The sequence below is a fragment of the Corvus cornix genome, chromosome 1, assembly GCF_000738735.6.
Source record: "Corvus cornix cornix isolate S_Up_H32 chromosome 1, ASM73873v5, whole genome shotgun sequence".
Classification (NCBI taxonomy): domain Eukaryota; kingdom Metazoa; phylum Chordata; class Aves; order Passeriformes; family Corvidae; genus Corvus; species Corvus cornix.
Window position 1 is genome coordinate 27,833,197 of NC_046332.1, and position 23,092 is coordinate 27,856,288.

Genomic DNA, 23,092 nt, shown 5'->3' on the forward strand with positions numbered 1-23,092 from the left:
GGAGAAAGTTTCCCTTCCCCTCCTCCTCCACAGACTCAATTAGGTTCGAAAAGACCTCTCAGATCACCGAGTCCAACCTATGACCCAACACCACCATGTCAAATAAACCATGGCAATGAGTGACACGTCCATCTTTCCTTAAACACCTCCAGGGACGGTGACTCCACCATCTCCTTGGGCAGCCCATTACAATGCTTAACCACCCTTCTCGTGAAGAAATTCCTCCTGATGTCCAACTAAACCTCCCCTGGCGCAGCTTACGACTATGTCCTCTCGTCCAGTTGAGGCCCTGCCTCTGCTCGCACCCCGTCCCGCCGTGCGAGCAGCAGCACCAGGACAGCCCGTCCCCGCGCCACGGACTTGTCCGACTCTGCGCAGTCAATCCCCGCGACTTCCAAAGCCGGAGCGCGGCCCCGCCACTGGCACAAGCCAAGGGACTCCCTCCAGCCACGAGGAGCCTCTCCCGGAGCAGGGCACGACCGGCCCGTCTCTGCCCAGTTCCCCGGCGAGGTGCCGGTGCCGGTCCCGATCCCGGCCCACGCGCGCGCCGCTCCCGCCGCGCCGGCCCCGGCCCGGCCCGGCCCCGCCCCGCCCCGCGCGCGGCCCCCGCGCGCCTGTTGCGCGCGCGCGGGCGCAGGCCGGGGGTTCCTGAGGGGGCTCCCGCTGCGCGCAGCACCCCCGGCCCGGGCCTCCCTCCCCTCCCCCACAACCCGAGCCGCCGGCAGCCGATCCCCACCCGGTCCCTCCTCCCACGGGGACGCGGCTCCGCGCACCGCCCGGCTGCCGTTACCCCCGCTCCGCCGGTGCCGAGGCAACGGGGCTCCCCCCCGGCCCCCGTACCTGCTGCCGGCCCGGCGCGGGGCCGCGCTGTCTCCTCTCGGGCCCGAGGCGCGCGAGCGCCGCTCCCTCCCTGCCTCCCTCCTTCCCTCCCTGCCTGCCCGGCGCTGGCTGGAGGAGGCACTGCGCACGCGCGGGGCGCGCCGCGGCGCCCTCTGGGAGGAAGAGCCCTTCCGGAGAGAGAGGCCGACGGCGGCGGCGCCCTCCTCAGGACGGCGCGGTCCCGAGTGAAAGACTACGGCTCCCGGCAAGCAGCGCGCGCCCCCGCGCTGGAGCGGGCGCGCGTCTCCCGCCACGGGCATGCCGGGAGATGTAGTGCGACGGGCGGCGGAGCCGCGCCCGCGAGCGTCTGGGGAGCGGGGAGGCGGTACCGCGTCCCCTCCCCGCCTGACGGGCGGCGGCGGTCGACCCGGGGGGTCGCGTGCCGGGACACGGAGGCGGTGGTGGCGATGGCGCAGCAGGCGCTAGTGTCACCGCAGTGTTAGGCCCCAGCGCGCCGCCCGCCAGCGCCGCCGCCAGGGAGCTTCGTGCCGGGGGGCAGTGAAAGGGGCAGGGGCGCTCCCGGGGCTGTTACGGCCCAGGATAGCGCAGCGGGCTGGTATTTCCACTTTAATTAATGCAGGTCCCGTAGCGGTGGCCTCGGTGTCACCGCAGACCGCGTCACTGCGGGTGCGGCTCACGGCGGAGCCATTTCGCTTTGCTACGGGCAATCCCGCGGCAGCCACAGACACCGGGGGGCCGCTCGCCGGAGAGTCAGCACGAAAAGACACCACAGCTGCTGGTCAGCCACGGTGTATGATGTGACAGACACGTACATTATTAGATTGTGTGGCACAAGCTGGCCCGCACACCCACATAGGAGCACAGGGCGATGATGGCAGGATGGGGAGCCCAAGCAGCACCTGCCAGGCTGCTTCCAGGCCCATCCCAGGAGCCATCGGCCCACTAAAGGCCCATTTCGAGGGGCACAGAGGCACAGTGGCAGGTGGGAACCCAAATTAAGGACTCAGAGAAAGGAACACCCTGTCCAGCCCCCTCCCAGGGGAGCCTCAGCCCCAGAGCACCTTTAGGACTGGGGGTGTCACTGAGTTCAGGGCTGTGGGACACAGGACGGGATGCAGAGGAAGAGCACTGGGGAATTGCACTGGACTCCTCAGGGAGTGTTTAGAGCAGGAACCAAAGGCAGGAAAGGGAGGGATCTAGGTGATTTATAGGGAAACGAATGTGGGATACAGGAATAAAAACGGCCAGCCACATGCAAATGGTTTGTGATGGTTTGTCCATGTCCTGCCCCTGATCAGTGCAGCCTGGTCCCGTCTTCTCATTAAACTTTCACACTTTGCCCTGGGTGAGGAACTTGTGGCCAGAGTACCACAGGGAGTTGGCTACTGGGGGGCTGGAGAGGTTGGGATCGAGGGACAGCTACTGGGCAGTGCCTGAGCCCAGCTGCTGGAAGGAGACACACTGTACACGTGTGAAAACTTCTATAAATACACAGATGCTCACTAGTGCTCCTCCATCCTGCTCAGCTGGAGCAGGGGCTGGGATGGCTGCCAGTGCTGTGTGGGAGTGCTCTGTGTGCATGGATGTGCAAGCTGTGTCCATGTGTATTTGCTTAATTGGGGTATATGTGAATTTGTGCATGTGCCTATTGGAAATACAAACTCAGCCTGGCTATTGCTTGGACATGGGCATGGGGCTGCAGCAGCCTCACCTCTTTCAGGCTACCAGACCTCAGTCAATTTTCCCACATCAGTAGATACATATATTTGTGTACATATGTATATATGTACATACGTACATATACATATATGTATATATGTACATATGTATATACACTGGTATATTTCATAGGGCTTCATATAGAAGCACGGCATTTCTACCCATAGAATTGAGATAAGATAGATTAAAGCAGACAGGCAACAGCTTTCTCCCAAAGCATTTGGGCCAAAAAATAAGTAATAGTTCTGCTTTTCTTTCAGGGATTTCACATTTCTTGCACCCTACCTAAGCACTTCTGTAATGCAGCAGGAGGTCTGGTTACAGCAATGGTTGGCATTCCTGATATACCTTGAATCAAATGAGCACAGTTATGGGTGGCAGCAGAGATCTTCAGGTTCTCCTGGTTCTGATAAAAGTCTAGTTTCAGGTGCAGCTGAGCTAATGCAATGCAGGTACAAGGATGAATTCCTGTTTCCTCTCTCTCTGCTCTTCTGCTCCCTTCTCCCCACCAAGTACATATTTTCAGGCACGGTGAACTATGTTCATTTTGCATGTCTTGTGATAACCTGCCCTTAACAGCCACCACAGATGACACCTTTTGGACCACAGTCATCACCTGCAGGCAAGGATTTGCAAAACTTGGGGCCTTGTGTGGGGTGAGGCTGTGAGGTAGCGTACCAGATAGAGAGAGAGGCAGGTCCAGGCTCTCTGGGTCTGTGTGGTCACGGAGCAAAGCATGGAAACAGCAAAAAGCATCACCAGAGTTCAAACTGTCTGAAAGCACAGAGATCTGAGACCAGGCTGACATCAGGTGCTGGTAAAATTGAGACCGAAGCAACTTCTGAAGCCCTGAGTGTTTTTGTAATCTGAGTTAATTCAGCTGGACAGAATTTACTCTTAAACCAGTAGTACACAATTTTGAGAAGAATTTTTCTTCATGCAAGAGCGAGGCATGCCCTCAGCATGTTTTTAAACACAGCCTCAAAAGATGACGACAACATTGAAGGCTGACAAATGACCCAGAGCTGGGGGATGAAGAGTGGAAGTGGACAGAGTAAACAGATCAGCCATCATGCTGTGATTGGGTTAAATTCGAGTTTAAGCATATTATCCCTGACTCTTGTTTTCCCCAGTGCAATGGGATGCCAGAAAATGGTATCACGATAATACAGCCCGTTCTAAAAAAGGCCACACAGCCAGACTGCTGACCATATTTAGCTCTACTAAATTGCAATTGGCACCAGCAAGCCTTGGTTGTCACCCACTGACATTTTGTTCAGCCCTAAAAATGAAAACAGTTGCCTGCACTCTTTCAAGCCATGAGAGCCACTGGGGACTCACAGATAGGAAAGGAAAAAGATAAGACAAAGTTAACAAGTTGATCATGACTTAGGATCTCAAAGTCATCACAGCCAAAAGGGTTGTTCTGTGTTTCTGAGGTGGTGAGAGGTGTTTGTGTACAGCAGCAGGGTCACAAGGGATGTCTGCAGCCAGACAGGGTGAGCACCCACCAGGGAGAAGCAGCGCCTGCCCCATCTGCACCCCCGAACCTCAGTGGCATGGAGGACCTGTCCGTACTCACCATCAGTATGAAATGCTCACCATGGAAGTCACCATGAAATGCTTTAATGGGTCCATGCCTGCAGTAAAACATGAGTGCTCTCCTTTGCTCCTTTGCTTCCCCAGGTTTGGCTGAGGAAGGATGGTGCAGGGAGCTGTACCCTCAGGCTTACACTTGGTGACTGGTGGGACCTTTTCACTGTGCAGTGGAGGGATTGAAGTTTGGGAGTCTCCTGGGGGTCCCCGGAAGGAAGGTAGGCACATCTGCCCAGCTGCTCAAGTCAGGGCCATTCCCACTCTCTTTATGTCCCCCCTGCCTGGACAGATCAGAAACCCACCATTGCTGTCTGTGCCAGCTGCTACGTCTGGTGACAATGGGAACTGGGTGACAATTCCAACTGCAGAAACCACAAACTGGTGTGGACACCAAGGGGGGCAAGTTGTAAAGGGCAAACCTCCATCAGAGAGCAGCTGGGAGCTGATGCAGGGCTGGGGAATGGGTTTGATCTTTTTCTGTCATACAGGGGGCATGGAGTATTATTTGTTCTTCCTCTCTACTTGTCTGTGAAGTATCACTCCAGGAGTGACAGTGTTAACAAATACAGTGGAAGAGACAGCTCTGTAAGCTGAGCTACATGGTCACATGCATAGGTTTTATTTTTAACATCCCAAAACTACTTGATGTTTCTGCCAGGGCTTGCTCCGTGTCCTTCTGTTCTCTTCTCTTTCTTTGCTTGCAGTTCTCCCTCACCCACCTCACTTCAGCCCAGCTGAGCACAACCAGGAGAGAAGTGTTTGGTACATGCACAGGGACTCTATGATCAAGGTAAGGCTTTGTGAATAGAGCTGGAGTCTTTTTTGGACAAACGTTATGCAACGTAATTGTTACTGTAGTGCGCTATGAAAATCAAGATATCTTCAAAACAGCCTTAGTAATTAAGATGAAACAGAATAATCATGAGCTGTCTTAAATGACACTCTAGAACAGAGGCAGCTGGTAACTCTGAGCGTTTCTGTGACATACTACTCTAAAAAAAAAAACCTTCCATAATGTATTCAGTGAATTAGCTGTAGTTTGCAGCACTGTATGCAGGGTTTTAAAAAACTAAGATGCTGATTGTAAGATGGGAGCTTCAGCAGCAGGTCAGATGATAAATCAAAAATTTAATTTCTATTATTTTCAGGAACCTCAGAGAAGACAAGGAGATACAGTAAGGGTCAGAGGAGAGGCAAGAGCAATCTCATGGCAGAACTGCTTAGACTTAAAATCAAATTAGTTTTGTAGATTGAGACTGCAAACTTTATGTTGGCAATCTACACTGAATGAATGATGAAGAATTACAAGAGTTAAAGGTACTGCTGTACCATTTAGTCTTGTGACTGCTCAGCAATTTTTACTCATTAATCTCTTTTATTTTATTATTTAGATCTTAACCAATAGCTCTGAGATTCTTTATGCTGGGCACCTTTCAGAAAAGTATGTTAGTGAGATTGTTACCAGAGCATAATATAGAACCTGAGCCCAAAGAGAAAAAAACACGGTTTGGACCATTACTCACCCCCGCCTTTTTTTTTCTCAAACTGCAACAAAATTGGACTGTTATTTTAAAGCACTTGTTGAACTCAAACCAAGACCAAACCCATTTCCTAGTTACCCATGCAAAGTGAAAGTTTGCTTGACTGTGTGTCTACCAAGGATAGCACTGACATGTCTGAGGAGCAGCAGAGCAGCTCCATGTCACAGCCTGCTGTTCTGCCTGTCTCCCACACGACTCCCCAACATGCCCAGCACAAGATGCTGTTGCTAGGCTATTCTGCACAATGCCACCAGCCCAGGGGACCATTTCAGTGCCTGGAATTTTTGGGTGGCTTTCTCTCAGGTGAGCTGTGGCTAGATTGCACCAGGTAGGGAGGAGCAAGAAACATTGCTGATCCAGGTCTTTTAGTGAGGAGTGCAGTGTGGGGTTCCCACCAGCAGTGCCCTGTGTTACCTGTGCCTCACTACTCTGAAGTCTCTCTGCTCCTCCTGTGACAGCTCTAATGCATTTCACCAGTCAGAAACTGCACAAGCAAATTTTGGTGCCACTTTACTGCCTGTGTGCAGCACAGATTTTCCAGGCGAGGGGGAGGCCTCATGGTGCAACAGCTTCTCTTGATCTCCATGGTCCTGCATGTGGAGTGTAGGGAGCTGAGGAGAAGCTGATGTGCTGCTGTGAGAACCTGAGCAACAGGCATTCTCCAGAAGAAAAGCAAGGAGCATGGATTGAATTCTTTGCGCAACTGATGCACTATACTGTGGATCTACTTCATTCCTGACATTTTCAAGCCTATTTTTGGCAGTATAAAGCAATTCCAACCTGTTCAGTAACTCTGAAATAGTGGTTATTGCCATGAAACACCACAGCCTCATCCAGATGATCTCCAGGTAGAAAATACAGGCAGTAGCTCCCTAATTGTAACATCTTCATCCTTTTGTTGTTGGGCTTATCCAACAAGTCAGTTGTTTCACAGAAAACCTTACCCCTCCTCACATCTTATACTAAGGATCTGAAGTTCACCAGCATTGCCCTGTAATCAAAGTGCCGCTATGAAATCCATGTGAACTTGTTCAAGGTCACCTCAAAAGTAGGTCTTGCTCACGCTCACTGGAATGTTATTAGTGTTATTGATGAAGATTTCATCTACACCTTTAATTGTCCCTTTCCACCTCCCCTGAGCCATACCATTACTCACTGCCTGCCTCATTTAAAGCCTGGCTGGCAACTTGTGTGTGCAAGATCAGTCCAAATGGCAACTGCAAAGCAGGAGCGCCATGAAGGACAGTGACCCACAGTGCTGAGTGCCAGGGGGTCACTCAAGCTGTACTGTCCCTGCTGTGGGTGTTCAAGTGGGGAGTTTGACTTATTTAGAGGGCCCTGTGATTCTAGGTGGTGGCAATCCTGGATTTGCTTTTTATTTTGTATCTAAGGAGAGGACTCAAGAAATCTTGGGCTGCCGAGATTCATGTACAAATGCAGTACAGTATGGTTTCCAATGGCATAGTGATTTTTTCCTCAGCTCTAAGAAATAAAAATATCTGTTTAGCAAAAGGAGACCCAAGCTTGATTTCTTGACAAGGTTGTTAAGCAAGCAGTGATTGAGGAAGAGCAGTGCATGAAAGAAAAAGAAAATCACTAGTTTAAGAAGACTTACTTGGTGTCCTAGAAAATGTGATTCTATAGCTGGTTCTGCCAGGGTTTTTATGCAGGAGGCATGCAACTGCAAGTGAAACATCAGAACCTGAGCATCTCTATGCTTGGCATGTATATTTACGTATTTGTATAAAATACTATATTTAATTCTATATATTTTCATCTTTCTAAACTTTAATTTTACATCTGCCAAATAGAAGCAATAGTATTTTTCAACCTCAAGTGCACCTCTAGTACTGCAAAGATAGATTCATTATTGTGAACATGATCAGATCTAAGATAGTAAATATACTGAAATGAAAATTTTTATACAGTAAGAAAATTAATAACTGTATTCTCCTCAAGATTTCAATATGATAAAGATGAGATAAACACTCTATACTAGGTAAGAAGGATTATAAGAAATAGAGAACATTGCCTATATGCCCTATACACTTCCCTGAAAGTATTCCCATTCTGTCTGTTGTAACATTATATATAACTTCAGCATTCTTGGCTCCAGCATTTGGATGTGAACTTCCATGAGATTTTTTTAGGAGCTTGTTATCATGTTGTAAAATTTAGAAAGACTGTTTTATGTTCATTTGGAATCTCATCTCAGAGGCACTCTTTAGGGTCCTTTATCTGGGTTTCTGGTGGCCCTTTTTGATGTTTCTTCAGACTGGGAGGTATCCCTTGATTCTGTGCAAGGAGCTCAGGTACAGTGTATGACCTTAGTATGTCAAATGATCAGTCACGTGTAGCACATGCCAAATGAGAAAACACTTTTATTATTTTGGCTCATTGTCTGCGACTTAATTAAATATATATCTCCTGAAAATAAATTTTAATTGGCTTATAAGCTGTACGTTATTATCACGGAACAGGTCCACTCCAGACACAGACTTAGCTGCAGTTAAAATAGCAGCTGTATATTTTTAAACGTTACTTGATTTGCTGTCATGATGGTCTAAAAATAAAGATTTACCGAAGTGGACAGACTGTGGACTGTAATGTGCATTCTTTGTTTACACAGTAGCTTGAACATGATTGAAGTAATTATTTCTGGTTTGGTTTTTTTTGTTTCCTAACCCAGACCTTGAGACATTTTGCAAGTTGCAGGGAATCTGTAAGTTTATACATGTTTAGAGAAATGTTTTGTCACCTGACATATCTGTGTGTCACCTGCCTCTGGATGTTATCTATCAAACCTACTGAGGCAAAATTTGCAAACTTTCTGCTGAGTGTTTTGAAAGCTTGTAGTTTGTTTACGTGCAATAATATCATCAATTAAACCACAGAGCTAACTAATTATCAATTAAAATACAGAGCTCCTGATTACTGTCATGTCAGAATAGAAGAAGCATTCAAGCCCTGATAAATATCAGAATAAAACTCTCTGTCCCTACTTCCTGTCCTCTATGTTCACAGATTTGACAATGAGAAAAGAAGCATAGATATCTTTTGTCTGAAAAGAACGGCATATACAAGTTAGAGATGAGGTAAACTAAACTAAAAAATGCCTGAATAATGAGGAAGACTGATTCTGCATCTGAATGCTGTGATATGGTCACTTTTCATAAACAAAGCATGTATTTTCTTTCTCTACCATGATTTGGATGGGGTTTATTTCAGCATACAGCAATGTGAAAGCAGGCTCCTCTCCAGAAACTTTGCCATCAGTCCTTTCTGTGTTTTGGAGAACAATAAGGCCTATGCCTCTGATGTAGTGGTTTGTTTTTTTTTTAATCAATTATTTCTCCCCAAGAGTTACTTTTGCAGTGGAAAGTATTGTTCACTTTCCAAAGTGAAAGTCATGTTTTTATTGCAGTGTAATGTACCCAGCCTTCCTCTGACCTTATGCAAGTCATGGCTGGGACTATTTTTAGAGATTATATTTGCAGCAAAATGCTACAAGAATGAGAGCAGCAAGAATGCCACCAGTGTGAAATAAATCCATCTGTATCTCCTGCTTCTCTGAGCTGCATAGAAGTAGATGTAACTCAACAGCCTAAAGCAGGACAGGTGCCACCCCAAAGCACATGTATTTAAGGGCTTGGTGTGGCTGAGGCCACCCTGGCCAGTGCCCTGGTGTCACCTCTCTGCAGAAGCCAGTGCTTCCCAAGGCAAGGCAGGGATGTTAAAGTGGGAAGTAACAAAGTTTTATTTTCGGCATTGCTGTCTTCAGCTCTTTCCCTGAGCCTTATACGTGAGAGTGTAAGTTTGTCTCTGAGGAAAGGGACTACCAAGGATGTGTTCCTTTACTCTGCAGGGCCAAGAGAGAATGGGATTGATTCATGAGGAGGTGTAAGCAGGTATTGATCAGCTTTGGAAATTGCAAAAGATGGAACAAAGTTGTGTTGAGCAATTAATGCACATCAAATTTTCAAATGAGTGTTGGTATTTAGTGCAGGGACACACAAGCACTGCCTTTCCCAGGCATCTTTCCTTCTCCGGTGTTGTTCATGACTTCCTCTGCCAGGGTGTAAAAGTGTGAAAGACAGAAAGTTAAGAGAATACCTTCAAGAAACAGAGAGGACACTCTTCACATAGCATCTCTACCCCTGGAGCCTGAGCCCACTTCCACAGCAGCACAGCTCTCCTCAGGGCTAGGTCACTTAAGCCTGGGGTTGCAAAAGAAAACACATCTAGGTAAACAGTATTGTGTTTTCTTTAACCCTAGGAAAACTGAAACAAAGTCTAAATTATTTTACTACTAATATCTGTCTTTTCTCAGCGCCAAGTGAGAGTCTATTTGGCCTATGGTAGTTCCTACTGCATGAAATGTGTGGTGGGAAGATTTGTCAAAAATCTTTTTCCTATTTTCACATAAAAAGAAAAGCACTCTGGGTTCTATTTGGAAACAAAACTCAAGTTCCTCCTTATCATTAGCTTTTTTCCTTTCACAAAGATTTGCAGTGATTCCAGAATGAGGCTGGAATGCAGCTCCTATAGTAAGGAGCAGGAAGTCAAAAGTCGGGAGGTTGCTACTTGCAGCAGGTCTTCTTTGGGCCAAGTTACAGATCCAGTTGAAGGTGTCCAAGGAAGTAGTTCCAAGTTATGACTGAGCAGCCTTTAGTTCTGTAATCCAACAAGTGAAGTGTAAGAGTAAGTCAGGAAAACAGAGTAAAGAAGCCCAAGGAGATTAGCTCTTACCCAGTTTTCCACACTGGGAACTGGGATCCTGAAGATAATCCTCACTCTTGACCTTGCTGGTGTAGAGCAAAGGGAGGTTCATTTGTGCAACATTCATGTCTTTGTGGGGAGATGAGAAGATGCCTAGGCCACATCTAGATAGGAAAAAGGAATGTCATTTTTCTTACTCAGTGTTGAGGAAGTGGGATGCTCCTTCACTGTGCCCCTGGCAGTCTTGATTTCAGCAGCTTGGTGAAATATAGGGACAGAAAACAGCTCATACCCTGGCTGCCTGGGCTAAGGAGTAAAGACCTTATCTATATCCGTGCTGCTACCAGGCCATGCTGTACCGTGGGGATCAGAGGTGGTACGTGACTGTATGGAGCTGGCAGTATCACTTTCTCACAGCCTTATTCCCACTAGAAGTGCGTGTGAGCACCCCATGTGTGGAAACCAAGTGTGGGCATGGAGGGTCTGTGGCCGTCCTCGCTCCTTCGGGCAATAACTCTTGTCTTCTTGTCTTTGCCACACACAGCACCGGGCCCAGAAAGCTCCCCCTGGGCAACACAGGCACTGTGAGCAGTGCTTCAGCCGGCACTGCCACGCACCCATTGAGGTCTCCGTGTCCTGCATGGTGATCAGCTGCCGCCTCCACTGTGGGGCCACCTTCCACATGTGCAAGGAGGAGGAGCACAAATTGCTCTGCCCCTTGGAGCAGGTGTCCTGCCTCAACTCAGCCTATGGCTGCCCTTTCTCCATGGCCCGCTTTAAGCTGGGGAAACACCTCCAGGTCTGTCCAGCCAGTGTTGTCTGCTGCTCAATGGAGTGGAATCGCTGGCCAAATGTGGATTCAGACACAACCCTGCACAAGAATATTATGAAAGAGACCGTGAATGAAGAATGTCTGGACATAGCTTTGGCACTCAGAGACCAGAAGATACTTTTCAGGACTTTGAAAATAGCTGAATTATTTCCAGAGTGGAGGAAAAAGGATGAACTGGAAGAACTAATGGATCAAGCCATGGGTGGTGAAGCGGGTGCTGTGGGGGGAGCTGCCTGTAGCTCCCAAGAGGGCAGTGACCAGTCTGAGCTCAGCCAGCGTGAGCGGGAAGATTTGGCAAAGGACAAAGAGGGAATGGATCTGGGGAGTTACAAAACCTGGGAGAACATTTTCAGCAAAGAGCTTCTGGCTTGCCAGGTAACGGGCTCAGCACCCAGCACAGGACGAAAGACAGAGGAGGCTTCCAAGAAAACAGCATCAGCCCCTCGTGCTGCCAGCTCCACAGAGAAGGCAAAGGAAGGACCTGATGGTGCAGAAGAGGGAAAGGGCCAAAAGTCTGAACAAGTAACACCAAGTAGAGAAATGAATGGACTGGCTCCCTGGCAAGAAGGGGTCCTGGAGAGGCTGAAGAAGGAAGTCGGTGTAGCTGATTACAACATGTATCTGGTACATCATGGGGGAATGCTCATCCGCTTTGGCCAGATGGCTGCTTGCACTCCCAGAGAAAAAGACTTTGTCTATGGGAACTTGGAAGCCCAGGAGGTAAAGACTGTCTACACCTTCAAAGTGCCAGTTAGTTACTGTGGCAAAAGAGCACGACTAGGAGATGCAATGGGCCACAAGGTGCCAACTTCAGACAAGTCAGTGGATACCTCAGAACTGGGAATAAACATAGAAGAACTACCTAAGACAAACATAGTTGAAGCCACACTACTGTGTGCTCTGGAAAAAGAGCTGAAAGGCCATGAGATTTCTGAAGCAAGAGGTATTGATGGACTCTTTGTGGATTTTGCAACACAGACATACAGCTTTCCTTTGGAGCCCTTCTCCTCCAGCGCAGTTCTAGCAGATATTCTGGATGAAAACAGCCCACCAGAACTGCACATGGAACTCTACACTGAGTGTGTAACCAGAAGACACAACAAAAGCAGTTCAGCTTTCACGTTCACTTGCAGTCATTTCTTTAGGAGGGACGAGTTCCCATCGCACTTCAAGAATGTGCACGCTGATATCCAGTCATGCCTGGATGGATGGTTCCAGCATCGCTGCCCGCTGGCCTACTTGGGATGTCCTTTTGTTCAAAATCACTTCCGCCCTGAGGGACTTAAGGCCAAGGTTATTTACAGCAAGCCTCTCAAGACATTTGCTATTAAGCCAGAGGTGGACACGCTTCTTGCTGAACCGGGAAAGTGCAATTCCACAGTGGATAGTCGAGGGGAAAACAAGGACTTGCTGAGCAGCCTCCCAGTGGAAGTGCTCAAGTACATTGCGGGATTCCTGGACAGCTTCAGTTTATCTCAGCTGTCACAAGTGTCAGTGCTCATGAGGGACATCTGTGCCACTCTTCTTCAAGAGAGGGGGATGGTCCTGCTGGTCTGGGAGAAAAAAAGATATTCCCACGGTGGTACTTCGTGGAAAGCTCGCAAAAAGGCAAGTGACTGTGACACTGGGAAAAAGAGTCATGAGTTCTCTTCAGATAAAACACAAGAATGGTGAGAAAAGCTGCATATAAACATGCAGACATTTATATGGGGGAGGTTCATGAGGTTGTGAATTTGCAGAGGGCTTTGTTGTCAGGGGCCAGGGCCATAGAGTGCAGTACATCTAGCAAAAGGATGAAGGTGTAACTAGACATTTTCTGACTAGCTGAAAGTCCCCACCCAAGCTCATCTTGGGTAACCCATTTGCATGTGCACCATTTCTAGGCACTGAGAACTAAGAATTCCTGATATTTAAGCATTACGCATGGATTTTTGAAGAACTTGAAATTCATACTTTTTTGTTGTTTTTGTTGTTATTTACAAGGCAATCTAGGGTATGTCAAAATGCTTTAGAATGCCAAAAAGGTAAAGATCAAAGAAAAATGTCTGTGAAAGGTGCTCAGGCATTCACATCAGTCTCCAAGGGCTTTCATAATTAGTTTTCATAGGATTACTATGAGTGAGGAAGCAGTTTAGGGATAGAAAACTACCTTCTGCAAAGCTGGTCTCCCACTGTTTGTGCTGGAACACTACCACTCTTATAGGCTGTTTAGGTTGTTTAGAAAGAAATATGTAGACACAACTTAGTCTAAGTCCTAGTTGAACATTAGTTTTTACAGGGATTTCTTTGGGTGATAGCCCTGCAGCTGCTCTAACACTGAATCATAGAGTCATAGAATCATTTAAGTTGGAAAAGACTTTTAAGATCATCAAGTCCAATGATTAACCTAACAGTGACAAGTCCACTGTTATATAAAACTGTTCAGAAGAGTAGCATGAGACTTCAGCCTAACCAAGATGACAAGACAAAGACCTAGAAACAAATAATTTAGAGATCCAGGAAAAACTCCCAGAGATTATGTAAGGATCTGGCTTCCAAGCAGAGCCGTGAAGATATCTACCTATTGATTCCTATCAAATAGAAGCTTATCAATTAATGACTCCTTATTAAGATAAAGCACTCTCTGTTAAAAAAAGACATGAAACGTGGTGAATTCAAAATCTGCGTAACAAAGTCTGGTGGCTGCAAGTTGAATTAGCCCAATCCAAATCAGGAATTAGCCACTGAAATAATTTACTGGAGGATGTGGCTTCCATCAGTAAAAGGAAGATATTCCAGTTCCCAATCATACAACAACTAACTTCAGTTATTGTAGCTCAGTTTCAAACCAGCAGCATTGAATTTAAGGACTGTCTAACCCTTTTCATTTTAGCTCTCTGTACTGGCCACACAGGGATCTTGTTTCCAATGCAGAGACTCTGCTTGAAAACATTGTTCGTAATTATTCCAAATTTCTGTACTACTGTGTGTAATAGCTATGATCACTTAGGACTAGGAGAGGGTCAGGCAATCTTAAGCAAGGAAGAAACATTTTTAGGGAGAAGAAATCTACTCTGACTAAAAATTAACTTGATTTAATGGTATACAGCAAATATTAAAGTCACTTAATCACAGTCATATCACTACATGCTAATATATTATTAAATGGTGCATGATATCACTGCAAACAGAATCGGAGAAGTTTAACAGCACATGTCTATTTTCTATGAGCTTATACGTCCTCTAGGAATAACTTCAACCTTAGATTTCCCAGACTTTTCTGGGGTGGGGTGAATAACAGCAGTGTTGTAATGTTAATTGCTTTGTAGGTGCCAATAGATGCTTTGGAAGGTCCTTATGAAGTCATGTTTCTTTGAGATATGTGTCTTTGAGATACAAAGGCATGCTGTGGTCCCCTTGCTTTACAGACACCTGGGATCACACTGCACATGTGATGGAGTTTTCTGTACAGGTGCAGTGGTCAGGTATCCTGAATTTCCTCATACCCTGCTCTGGATTGACGCCGAACTGTAGGATACTTCCCCATTAAAAATGGCAGGCGATAACTAAAGCAGCAAAACCAGCAAGTACGAGGTACATAACAATACAGACCCCATTTTCACTTGCTATGCCAGGCCTGCACAATCAGATGTTCATTAGAGTGTCCAGGGTGAGTAATGCACACCCACTGTAAGCACAGACAGGTATTTTAAATCCTCATTTCCTCTCCCCAATTCCTTTCCCCTCTCTTGCATTAGATCTGGCAGTTCAGCAGCCTGTTCTCCAGAGTTCACAACTGGCAGTGCAGCAGCAGCCCGAGCATGTCGGAGCACCTGAGGAATTGTCCCTTCTACCAGGTGGAGCACAGGACGGAGCCCGTGCTGCTGACGGGCATGAGCGAATCTCGGGAGCAGACTCGAAAGACTTTGGTCTCTACTTTCAAGCGCAGAGTCTGAACAACTTGCTTCCCCTCTGCCATGCTCCCTTCAGGGCTCTTGAGATGAAGATTTGGGAATTCAGGTGTAAAGATTGTTGCTTCCAACTCTCCTTTGGACGTACAAAATTGGCTTCTCTCCAGCTGCATTTGAAACATCTGCATCGGTTTTTTCCTGCATTAATTTGTTAAAACTTCATCCACTGCTTACTAATACCACATGCTTTCTGTTTATGTTTCTGTTCCTGGTTTAATACAGCATCTTGAAGAAAGCAATGAGGATCTTACTTGAAATCAGCATTTTCACATCCTTGAAGGTAGGCTGCTGCTCCTGTACCATGTGCCTGAGAGAGGCAAGAGCAGTTAATGTACTTAGCTCAAATAGATCTGAAACACCTTCATTTTGTCTGGAAAGCCGAGTTCTTGGAGCACAAGTAGATGCCCTCCTGCCTGGCAGACCTAGGGACTGCTAACCTGCTCTGAGACGCGGCAAAAGAAAAGGACGCCCCAAAATTATGTGAATTAATTAGAACTCCAGTGAAAACTCGGGAATTACTGCGCAGGCACAGACCATCATTTAGGACCCTGACTCAGGCAAGCACACCTAGTTGAGTGCAAGCCTAAAGCTGAGCTCATGGGAGCATTCAAACCAAACCAAAGCAAACAAACTTGCTATTTGTTAGAAGTAACCAAGTAGCAAACAATTTTAGAGACTCAATCGACTTTTTGTATTTTAAGGTAACAACTTTCTGTGTTTTATCTGAAAATTCATTAAAGCTATTAAAGAATATTTGAAGTCATTTTTAGAATGCCTTACCAAATCACTTTTGCAGTTGTAAATTGCAAATTCTAATTGTAAGCAATTGAAAACAAGATGTCAAAGAAATAATATTCTTTCTCATAAAAGAAAAGTAATTCAGCAACCCATTCAGTAACAGTATGGGTAATGTTTGCTTCAGTTAAATGGGCTGGAGCAGAGAAACTTTTCTTTTTTTACACAGCAGAAAAGTGGCTAGGATTTGGTTTATTTTTTAATAAATACACTAACTTAAACCAGAATGGGCTTGCTGAGGTAACAGATGAGAGAAAACAGGCAGGTTACCAGCAGTGTCTGTCTCATTACACTAATTGACCCCATTATCAGTGGTGCTAGTCTGAAATGCCATGGATGTGGTGGTGGGTGAGATTCCTCTGAAATGGCCATAAATTTATTTGTCAGCTTAGGACAGTTTCCAGCCACTGCACAGCCACAGGGTGCTGACTCACCCCCTTTCTTTTTTAAGCTTGTAGCCAGAAGTGTGAGCTCAGGACTGAGGTCTGGCTTTCATCTCTCTGTCTCAGGCAGGAGAACCTCTCTGGGAGCCAGGATATTTGCTGGCCTGGACCACTGTCCTTCTCACCTGGGCTGGTCAGGTGAAAACTAGCTCAAGCAGATGGATACATGCCACACTTGCCATCCTCAATCTTGGTGCAGACCTGGGATGAGGTGGCCATGCAAGAAGGAGCCCTCTCTTACCCAGAGAGGCTGCTGATGAACCTGGGCTGAGAGCTTGGTAATCAAAGGCATGAATTGGGTGGTGACCAAAACCACCCTGAGTGCAGCTCTGCCTTGTCTACACTTGCAGCTTAAGTGGTGCCTGTGAGATTTTTAACCATATGAGGATGTTTTTAGTCTCCAGACACACACCCTCAGGAGCATACTGTCTGAGCTGTGAGGACTGTGGAATGGTCCCGGGAACAGGAGAAGCACTTTTTTTTTTTTTTCTTAATGCTGCTCTGTTTTCTGCCCCTAGAGATCCTTTCTGGGAAGTCTCATAATGCTTTAGACATGAAAATAAACTTCTCTGCACAGATATGCTGCAGAAAATGCAAGTAGCATCCCAGGTTTATGAAGAGGGAGCTGAAGGAAATGAACACAGGGAACCTAAGCTGGGCCAGGAGCAGTTAGAACCAAACGCTCTGATCCTTCATCCTGAGGCTTAAGCCACTGCACAAAAACAAACTGGCCATCCTTTCAAGCTGCTTACAAAAACTCACCTGTCCTCAAAACATTCCATATAACATGAGTTGCTCAATATTATCACCTTCTTTTACCCAGCAAAGTTGACAGATGTGAAAACATACAGCCAGAATTCCTAGACTTCCTAGGCCTCTAGGAATTCCTAAGAGACCTAGAATTCCTAGGTCTCTACATCAGGGCCTCATTCTTCACTTACCATGTACCTGATTTTCAAAGATGCTGAGCATGTAACTGTATCTGCAGACTGCAGTATCTGCAAATGCATGTCCAAAAATTGGGTGCCAGTATCTATGCTGGGTACTAAATGGAGCCACATAATTTTATGGATAATTTGGGGGGGGTGGAAAAAAAGTTGCTTAAATAATAAGGTCTTAGAATAAGTCTGTGTTCAAGGCTGGCAGGAAACCATGAAAAATTTCAGCCTGTGAACAATCTCTCACATGATCAGCCACTTAGCTGCTGTAAACTGCTGTGGCTGCCCTGAAATTTTGGCCTATGTTAGGTGTGAATTTGGCTCATTTTACCTTTAGTTCCAGTGTACCAGCACCACTGCTATTCTGCTCCTGGCCTCCTTCTGTCAGTTCCAGAGGATTTTGTTCTTATCCCTCCCTGCTCCTGGAGATAGCATGACTTCAGTTCCAGCCTTATTGCAACAGATCCTGCTTCTTCCCTGCACAGGAGGTGCCTGAGTCACACTACAGGGGGATGCAACCTTTGGAAATATGATGGTTGATGGTCAGAGTTAGGAATATTGCAACCTCTGCCTCTTGGGATCAGCCAGGGTGTGCATAGGACATCCAGGAGATTGGATCATTTTGCTCCTGGTGTTCCTACAGAGCATGCTGGAGAGACAGAGGGTGTTCATTCACAGAGAGACATATTGCTCCTGTGAATATATAGGTGTATTTCTGTAAACTGTAAATTTGATTAAATAACCTTCAGCACATCCAGTGAAAGCTGAAAATCCACAGCCATCTTCAGATTAGTCTGGTTAACCTGACATGGGAGAGGCAAAGCTGTACAGGGAAGGGGAGATCACACTTCCACCTCTGCATACCCACCTGGCCAATGTCAGCAGGGAGCTGCTTCTCACTTCATCTCACCCTTACCAGGAGTGGAGAGGTGTGGGCTGGTGTCAGATGCAGTTTTATTAATCTAAGGTTCATGCCAAGCTAGCTCAGTGTTGATGGTCCTGCCCATTAGCAGAGTCAGCAGAAGATTTAGGAGCTGTAAGGAACTGAATTTTCCTGCCCTGTGTATCTTGGTGAGCACAATGCTGGCTTGTTTAAAAGGTGAGAGGCTTCAGTTTAGGTTCAGCAAGTTCCTAGCTCCTGGTTTAAGTTTGTAATTTGGCCAATAAAACTTTAGCTAAATTTCAGCTTGAGGAATTTGATTAGAAGAAACTGAGCATTTGGTGTTTTTCAAAATAGTCTTTTGTTTTGGCAGGGTCTGAACTGGAAAAGGGGATCCAGTTCCAGCAGAGCACTGAGGTTGTTCCCAATCCAGCCCCCACACTCTGGATCTTCATGACTTTAATCTTGTTTGTGCTGTCCACAAGTCCTGTGAGGGGCAAGAGCAATACTCCACACACTCCAAGCTGATGTATTTTGCAGTGTTTCCTCTCACTGGAAAAGTGGAAATGAAATTAAGGCATCATGGAAATCAGAAAGGTCAGAGCAGGGCAAAAATACTCAAGACAAGAGAAGACAGGAAACAGAAAAGATAATGAGTTTGGATAGAGAGACCTGCCTCTTTGTAGGTGTTGTGAGGAGAGACAAGAGGAGACAGGTAAAAAGGCAAAGGAATGAAAGAAGTTGGGGTGTGCTGCCAAAACCAGAGGTTTTCTGGATAAAGGCATTTCCTTGAGAAAGACTCTGGAAATTCCCAATTGGTGCTATACAGTAACATGGGGCAGATGATAATTTTTAAGGGTTGAAAGGGCAGGTGACCTACTGACATGTATCCTAAGTCTGGGTTGAAGGAAGGAATTTTTTGATGGCCCTGCAACTCCCAAAACTGAGTGAGTACAGATACAGTGAAGTTTATCTGAACAGTGCCTGTTATTTTGTGAAACTCTGTAACTCTTTGTTGCTTTCTTAAGAATAAAAATTACTAGGGTTTTAAAAAATCCATCAAAATTCAGGTCTTAGCTTGTTTTCTTAGTTTCATCACATTAATGTATGTTTTGCCTTAAAATCAGGTGTGGCAGTTCCTGTACCCTCATATTCATTATGTTTCTGTCCTCTGCTACACTTTTCACTATCATTTTCCTGGTTGAGGACTATTATTAATATATGGTTTATATTTATTTAATTTTAGCAAATATTTTTAGGTTTGACCCCATCTTCTTTGCATAGCCACTTTCTCCTTCCTGGTTCAGTTACTTACTTATATGAAAAACTCTCTCTTCTTTTAAAAATCCATTTTCCACATTGATGCTACATTATATCTACAAACATTTGAAGAAAAGTTTTCTCCTTACCCTTCACTTTGGGGCTATCCAGGTAGCTACAGAAGGGCTTTTGCTTTTTTACTTTGCATGTTCCAGAGACACTGCACATCTCTGTCAGAAATTCTGGGCGTCTTTCCCATACAGTTTCCTTACCAGTGCAGTCCATACTAAAGAGTCTCATATTCTTTGGGGTTCAATTTCTTTTGAAACAAAGCATGCATATGCAGTGCAGGCTTATTCTTATTTATCTTCCCTATCTATTCTACTGAATTTATATGTAAGGAAATTATGATCATGCACTCCAAATTTATTTTTGATGGCCACCTGCTCTATGACTTAATTGCTATTTACAACCAACGAATCTTTTGTAGGTTCAGTGATGGTTTTGTGAAGGAATTTGTCATGTCATGCTGAGAATTATAGGCCTGAGGCCCATTATGATGATGAGAGATGATTCACTGGTCCATAACTCTAAAGTTAGTTTCCCCATGGCAGCAGAGTTCTTACTGGGGTTTATCTCTTTTAATATTTGCTCTCTCCCTACATATCCATGTATGAACTTGAGCAGTTCATGGCTGACACTGAGCTGCGCCAGAGAAAAGCCTCTTTTAACTTTCTGGGTTCCACCTAAACAACCTGTAACATCACACATGTGAGATTAATGAACTGTTTTTCTTTTCCTTTCTACCAGTCCTGAACAGCAGAATTTTTAATACCAGGGATGACTGTTACGCAACCAGGTTCCTGGTTGCATGATGTCTAGTTTACACCTTATATTGTTTCCTACCAATATCTGGAAGGTGGTTACAAAGATAAAGGAGCCAAGACCTTCTCAATAGTAACAAGTGATGTAACAAGGGGCAGTGGCAACAAGCTGAAACTTGGTAGGTTCGGGCTGAACTTCAGGAATTACTTTTTTACCAGAAAGGTAAAAAAGCAGCACTGGAACAGGTCCCCAGAAAGGTGGCAGTATCTCCACTCTTGGAGAGTTTCCAGATTTGGTTGGACAAAATTACGGTGACCTGACTGAGGTTGGACCAGAGACCTGTGGAGGTCTCCTCCCAGCATAACTTCTCTGATTCCACAGCATCACTTGAGATTCCCTGCAGCGCACCGGCATCTGCCACTCTGGCCTCACCTGCTTCTCTGAGCTGAGCTAGGTTGTCCTTTGGCTAAGGCTATTGTCTGCTGCTGTTTCTCTCAGCACAATGAGTGTATTCTTTCCCCTTGCTGTCTAGGCCTCTGCTGATTGATACCTCCTTATCTGTCATCACATAGTCATTTAACAGGTTTTCATCTCCCTGAGTAGGAAAACAGATACACAGCACTCTCCCAGCAGCTGTAGCACCACTGAATGGCTCTCTTGAACTCGATGCCTTCATGGTAAAGCTCTGCTTTGTTGGAATATGTGGGTGCTCTCTGAGAGCATGGATAATGCTGGACAATAACGTGTAGGGCCAGGCGAGCACAGATGAGTGCATCTCAGACTGGCAGGGACTCACAGGGTGTGCTGGTTGGTGTGATATTACCCTGGAGAAGCAGCGGGCACACCAGGCAGAACAGCTTGGCCATGTCTGACAGCTCAGGGCTCCTAAACATAGCTTCTGCAGGAAGAGTTAATATTCCTTGTGAGACTTTTCCAAGAAGGACTGAAGTGGTGAGTGAGGATGGGACCGGAATGCAAAAGGTAAGTCTGTGTCCAGAGCCCGTGCCTGGCCAGCACAAGCTGGGTGTCAGGAGGTTGTACTGAGAGAGAGCTGTGGCTGGGGGTTATCATGGTTTCTTGCAGGTGTGTATCCATGATTTTAGCTGGCCCCAGCAAGTGTGAGTTCTGTTACTGTGAGGAGAGGAAAAAGAGCAGCAGAGAAGCAGCCAGCTTCTCTCCGTGTGTTTGAAAGACAGGGAAAAGGCAGTAGTTAAATACCATCAGAGCTCATAGGTTTCCTTTCTCGCAGCTTTTTTTCCCCCAGTGATATTTCTTCCTGCAAAGCCAGGGTTGAATTGGCAGCTGCTGGTGGCCCTACATGCCCACTGGGCTAAAGGGAGCTGGAGGTGGCTCATGCCACTGCAGAGCAACTGTCTTCTTCCCAGTTGACGATGGTTTCGCACAGGGAAAACAAGAACAAAATCACAAACAAACAAACACACACACCAAAAAATAAACAAAAAACCTAACAGCTTTAAAAAAAAAGGAAAGAAAAAGAAAGAAACCATCTTCAGCCTCCAAGTCTTTCACAAAGATGAAGTAGTCTAAAAAGCAAGTATGCAGACAGGTGATGCTTTCAGAGGCTGCAGGCTGGGAAGGGCTCCTTGATCCCAGAGGTTGTGCCTCATTTCCTGGCTGCCTTCAGGCTCCCAAGCTTGGTACAGGAAGAGTTAATGGGTTTAAATGTAGGGTTTTTTTTTTCCTTTTAGCCTTGTCAGAGTGAAAGTGAAGCAGCTCTGGTGCCAGTGTGGGGCTTCTCCTGCACCCCCACCCCTTCAGTGAAGGTCACTCAATGAAAATAGGGTCCTCCTAAAGGTGAATGCTCTTCCAGAGAGGAAAATGGTTCAGGGTGAGAGGGATCCACTGGCAGTCAGGATCCATCCCACCCACAGAATCCCTGCTGTGGACGGTCTAGGACGGGGAGGAGGTGGACCCTGAGATCCCCACACACCGCTTCCAGCGGGCTGGTGAGGGCCCCTGCTGCACATCCTGGCTCATGGTCACTCTGTGGCTCTCCAGCAGGGTCAGCATCGCCCTGCTGTTCAGAGAACCCTGCTGCAGCAGTTAAGGAGGAAACATTGCTGACTACAGGTGACCAGGTGGCCAAAAGTCCATGTGGATGTATCAAAGCTGCTGGGAAGTGGGGACCCAACACTTGGCTGCAAGGACTGAGCCTGGGAGACAAGAGATGTAACATTTGTTTGTGTGACCACCCCACTGCACCAGGCCCAGCAATCACCCAGCTGAGTATGGCCAGTGAGGAAAGGAAGTGCCTGGGGACAACAAGAGTCCCCTGTCCTCAGGCACTGAAACTGCCCTGCACCCTAATCCCACTGCTCCCAACACTCATCATCACAGGCTGCTCATCTTCTTTCCCTTGTGGACAGACTTTTGTACTGTGCTATCAATAAATCAATTCCCTTCAGAGTTTCCAAGAGTTGATGTCATTCCAGCAGTGGCATCATTTGAGGGAGATGTGATGCCTAGTCTGGCCTGCCACAACACAGAAATTCCTCTCCCAAAAACACATTTCTCCAGCCACTGGCAAAGCTGAGATGGCACCTCCAGCATCACCTCCTGCCTCAGCATCAGCTCAGTCCCAACGCAGGCACCAGCCACCTATAGCTGCCCTGGCAGAGCCCATGTCTGTGAGTGCCCATCTCAAGGCACCAGGTAGGTGTCAGGGGCAGAGGGACGAGTTCTTCATCCTGCCCAGACCTCCTCACACCTCATCTACCCACCACAGGGATCAAA

General features: G+C 46.5%; 2 protein-coding genes across 4 annotated transcripts in view; one reads left to right on the forward strand and one right to left on the reverse strand.

Moving 5' to 3' along the window:
* The window catches only part of KPNA1 (karyopherin subunit alpha 1), a 59,497-nt gene extending 58,542 nt beyond the window's left edge, over positions 1-955 (reverse strand). The window contains exon 1 of one of the 2 annotated variants that reach the window (XM_039559930.1): positions 841-955. The gene's annotated coding sequence lies outside the window, so the exon portion shown is untranslated. Of the gene's footprint in view, positions 1-261; positions 281-840 lie in introns of those variants that run through there. The other variant, XM_039559937.1, reaches the window with a different exon arrangement.
* Positions 956-4,285: 3,330 nt separating this feature from the next.
* On the forward strand, positions 4,286-19,312 carry FBXO40 (F-box protein 40). Of its 2 annotated transcripts, XM_019283687.3 has the most exons (4): positions 4,286-4,373; positions 4,860-4,945; positions 10,960-12,855; positions 14,985-19,312. In XM_019283687.3, the coding sequence occupies exons 2-4, from the start codon at positions 4,922-4,924 to the stop codon at positions 15,180-15,182; spliced, it is 2,118 nt and encodes a 705-aa protein (XP_019139232.3). In that variant the 5' UTR covers positions 4,286-4,373; positions 4,860-4,921; the 3' UTR covers positions 15,183-19,312. The 2 variants fall into 2 exon arrangements, with proteins under 2 accessions (XP_019139232.3, XP_019139233.3); XM_019283688.3 differs by lacking the exon at positions 4,286-4,373 and having other exon boundaries at positions 4,681-4,945; positions 10,960-12,917; positions 14,985-15,068.
* Positions 19,313-23,092: the final 3,780 nt, after the last annotated feature.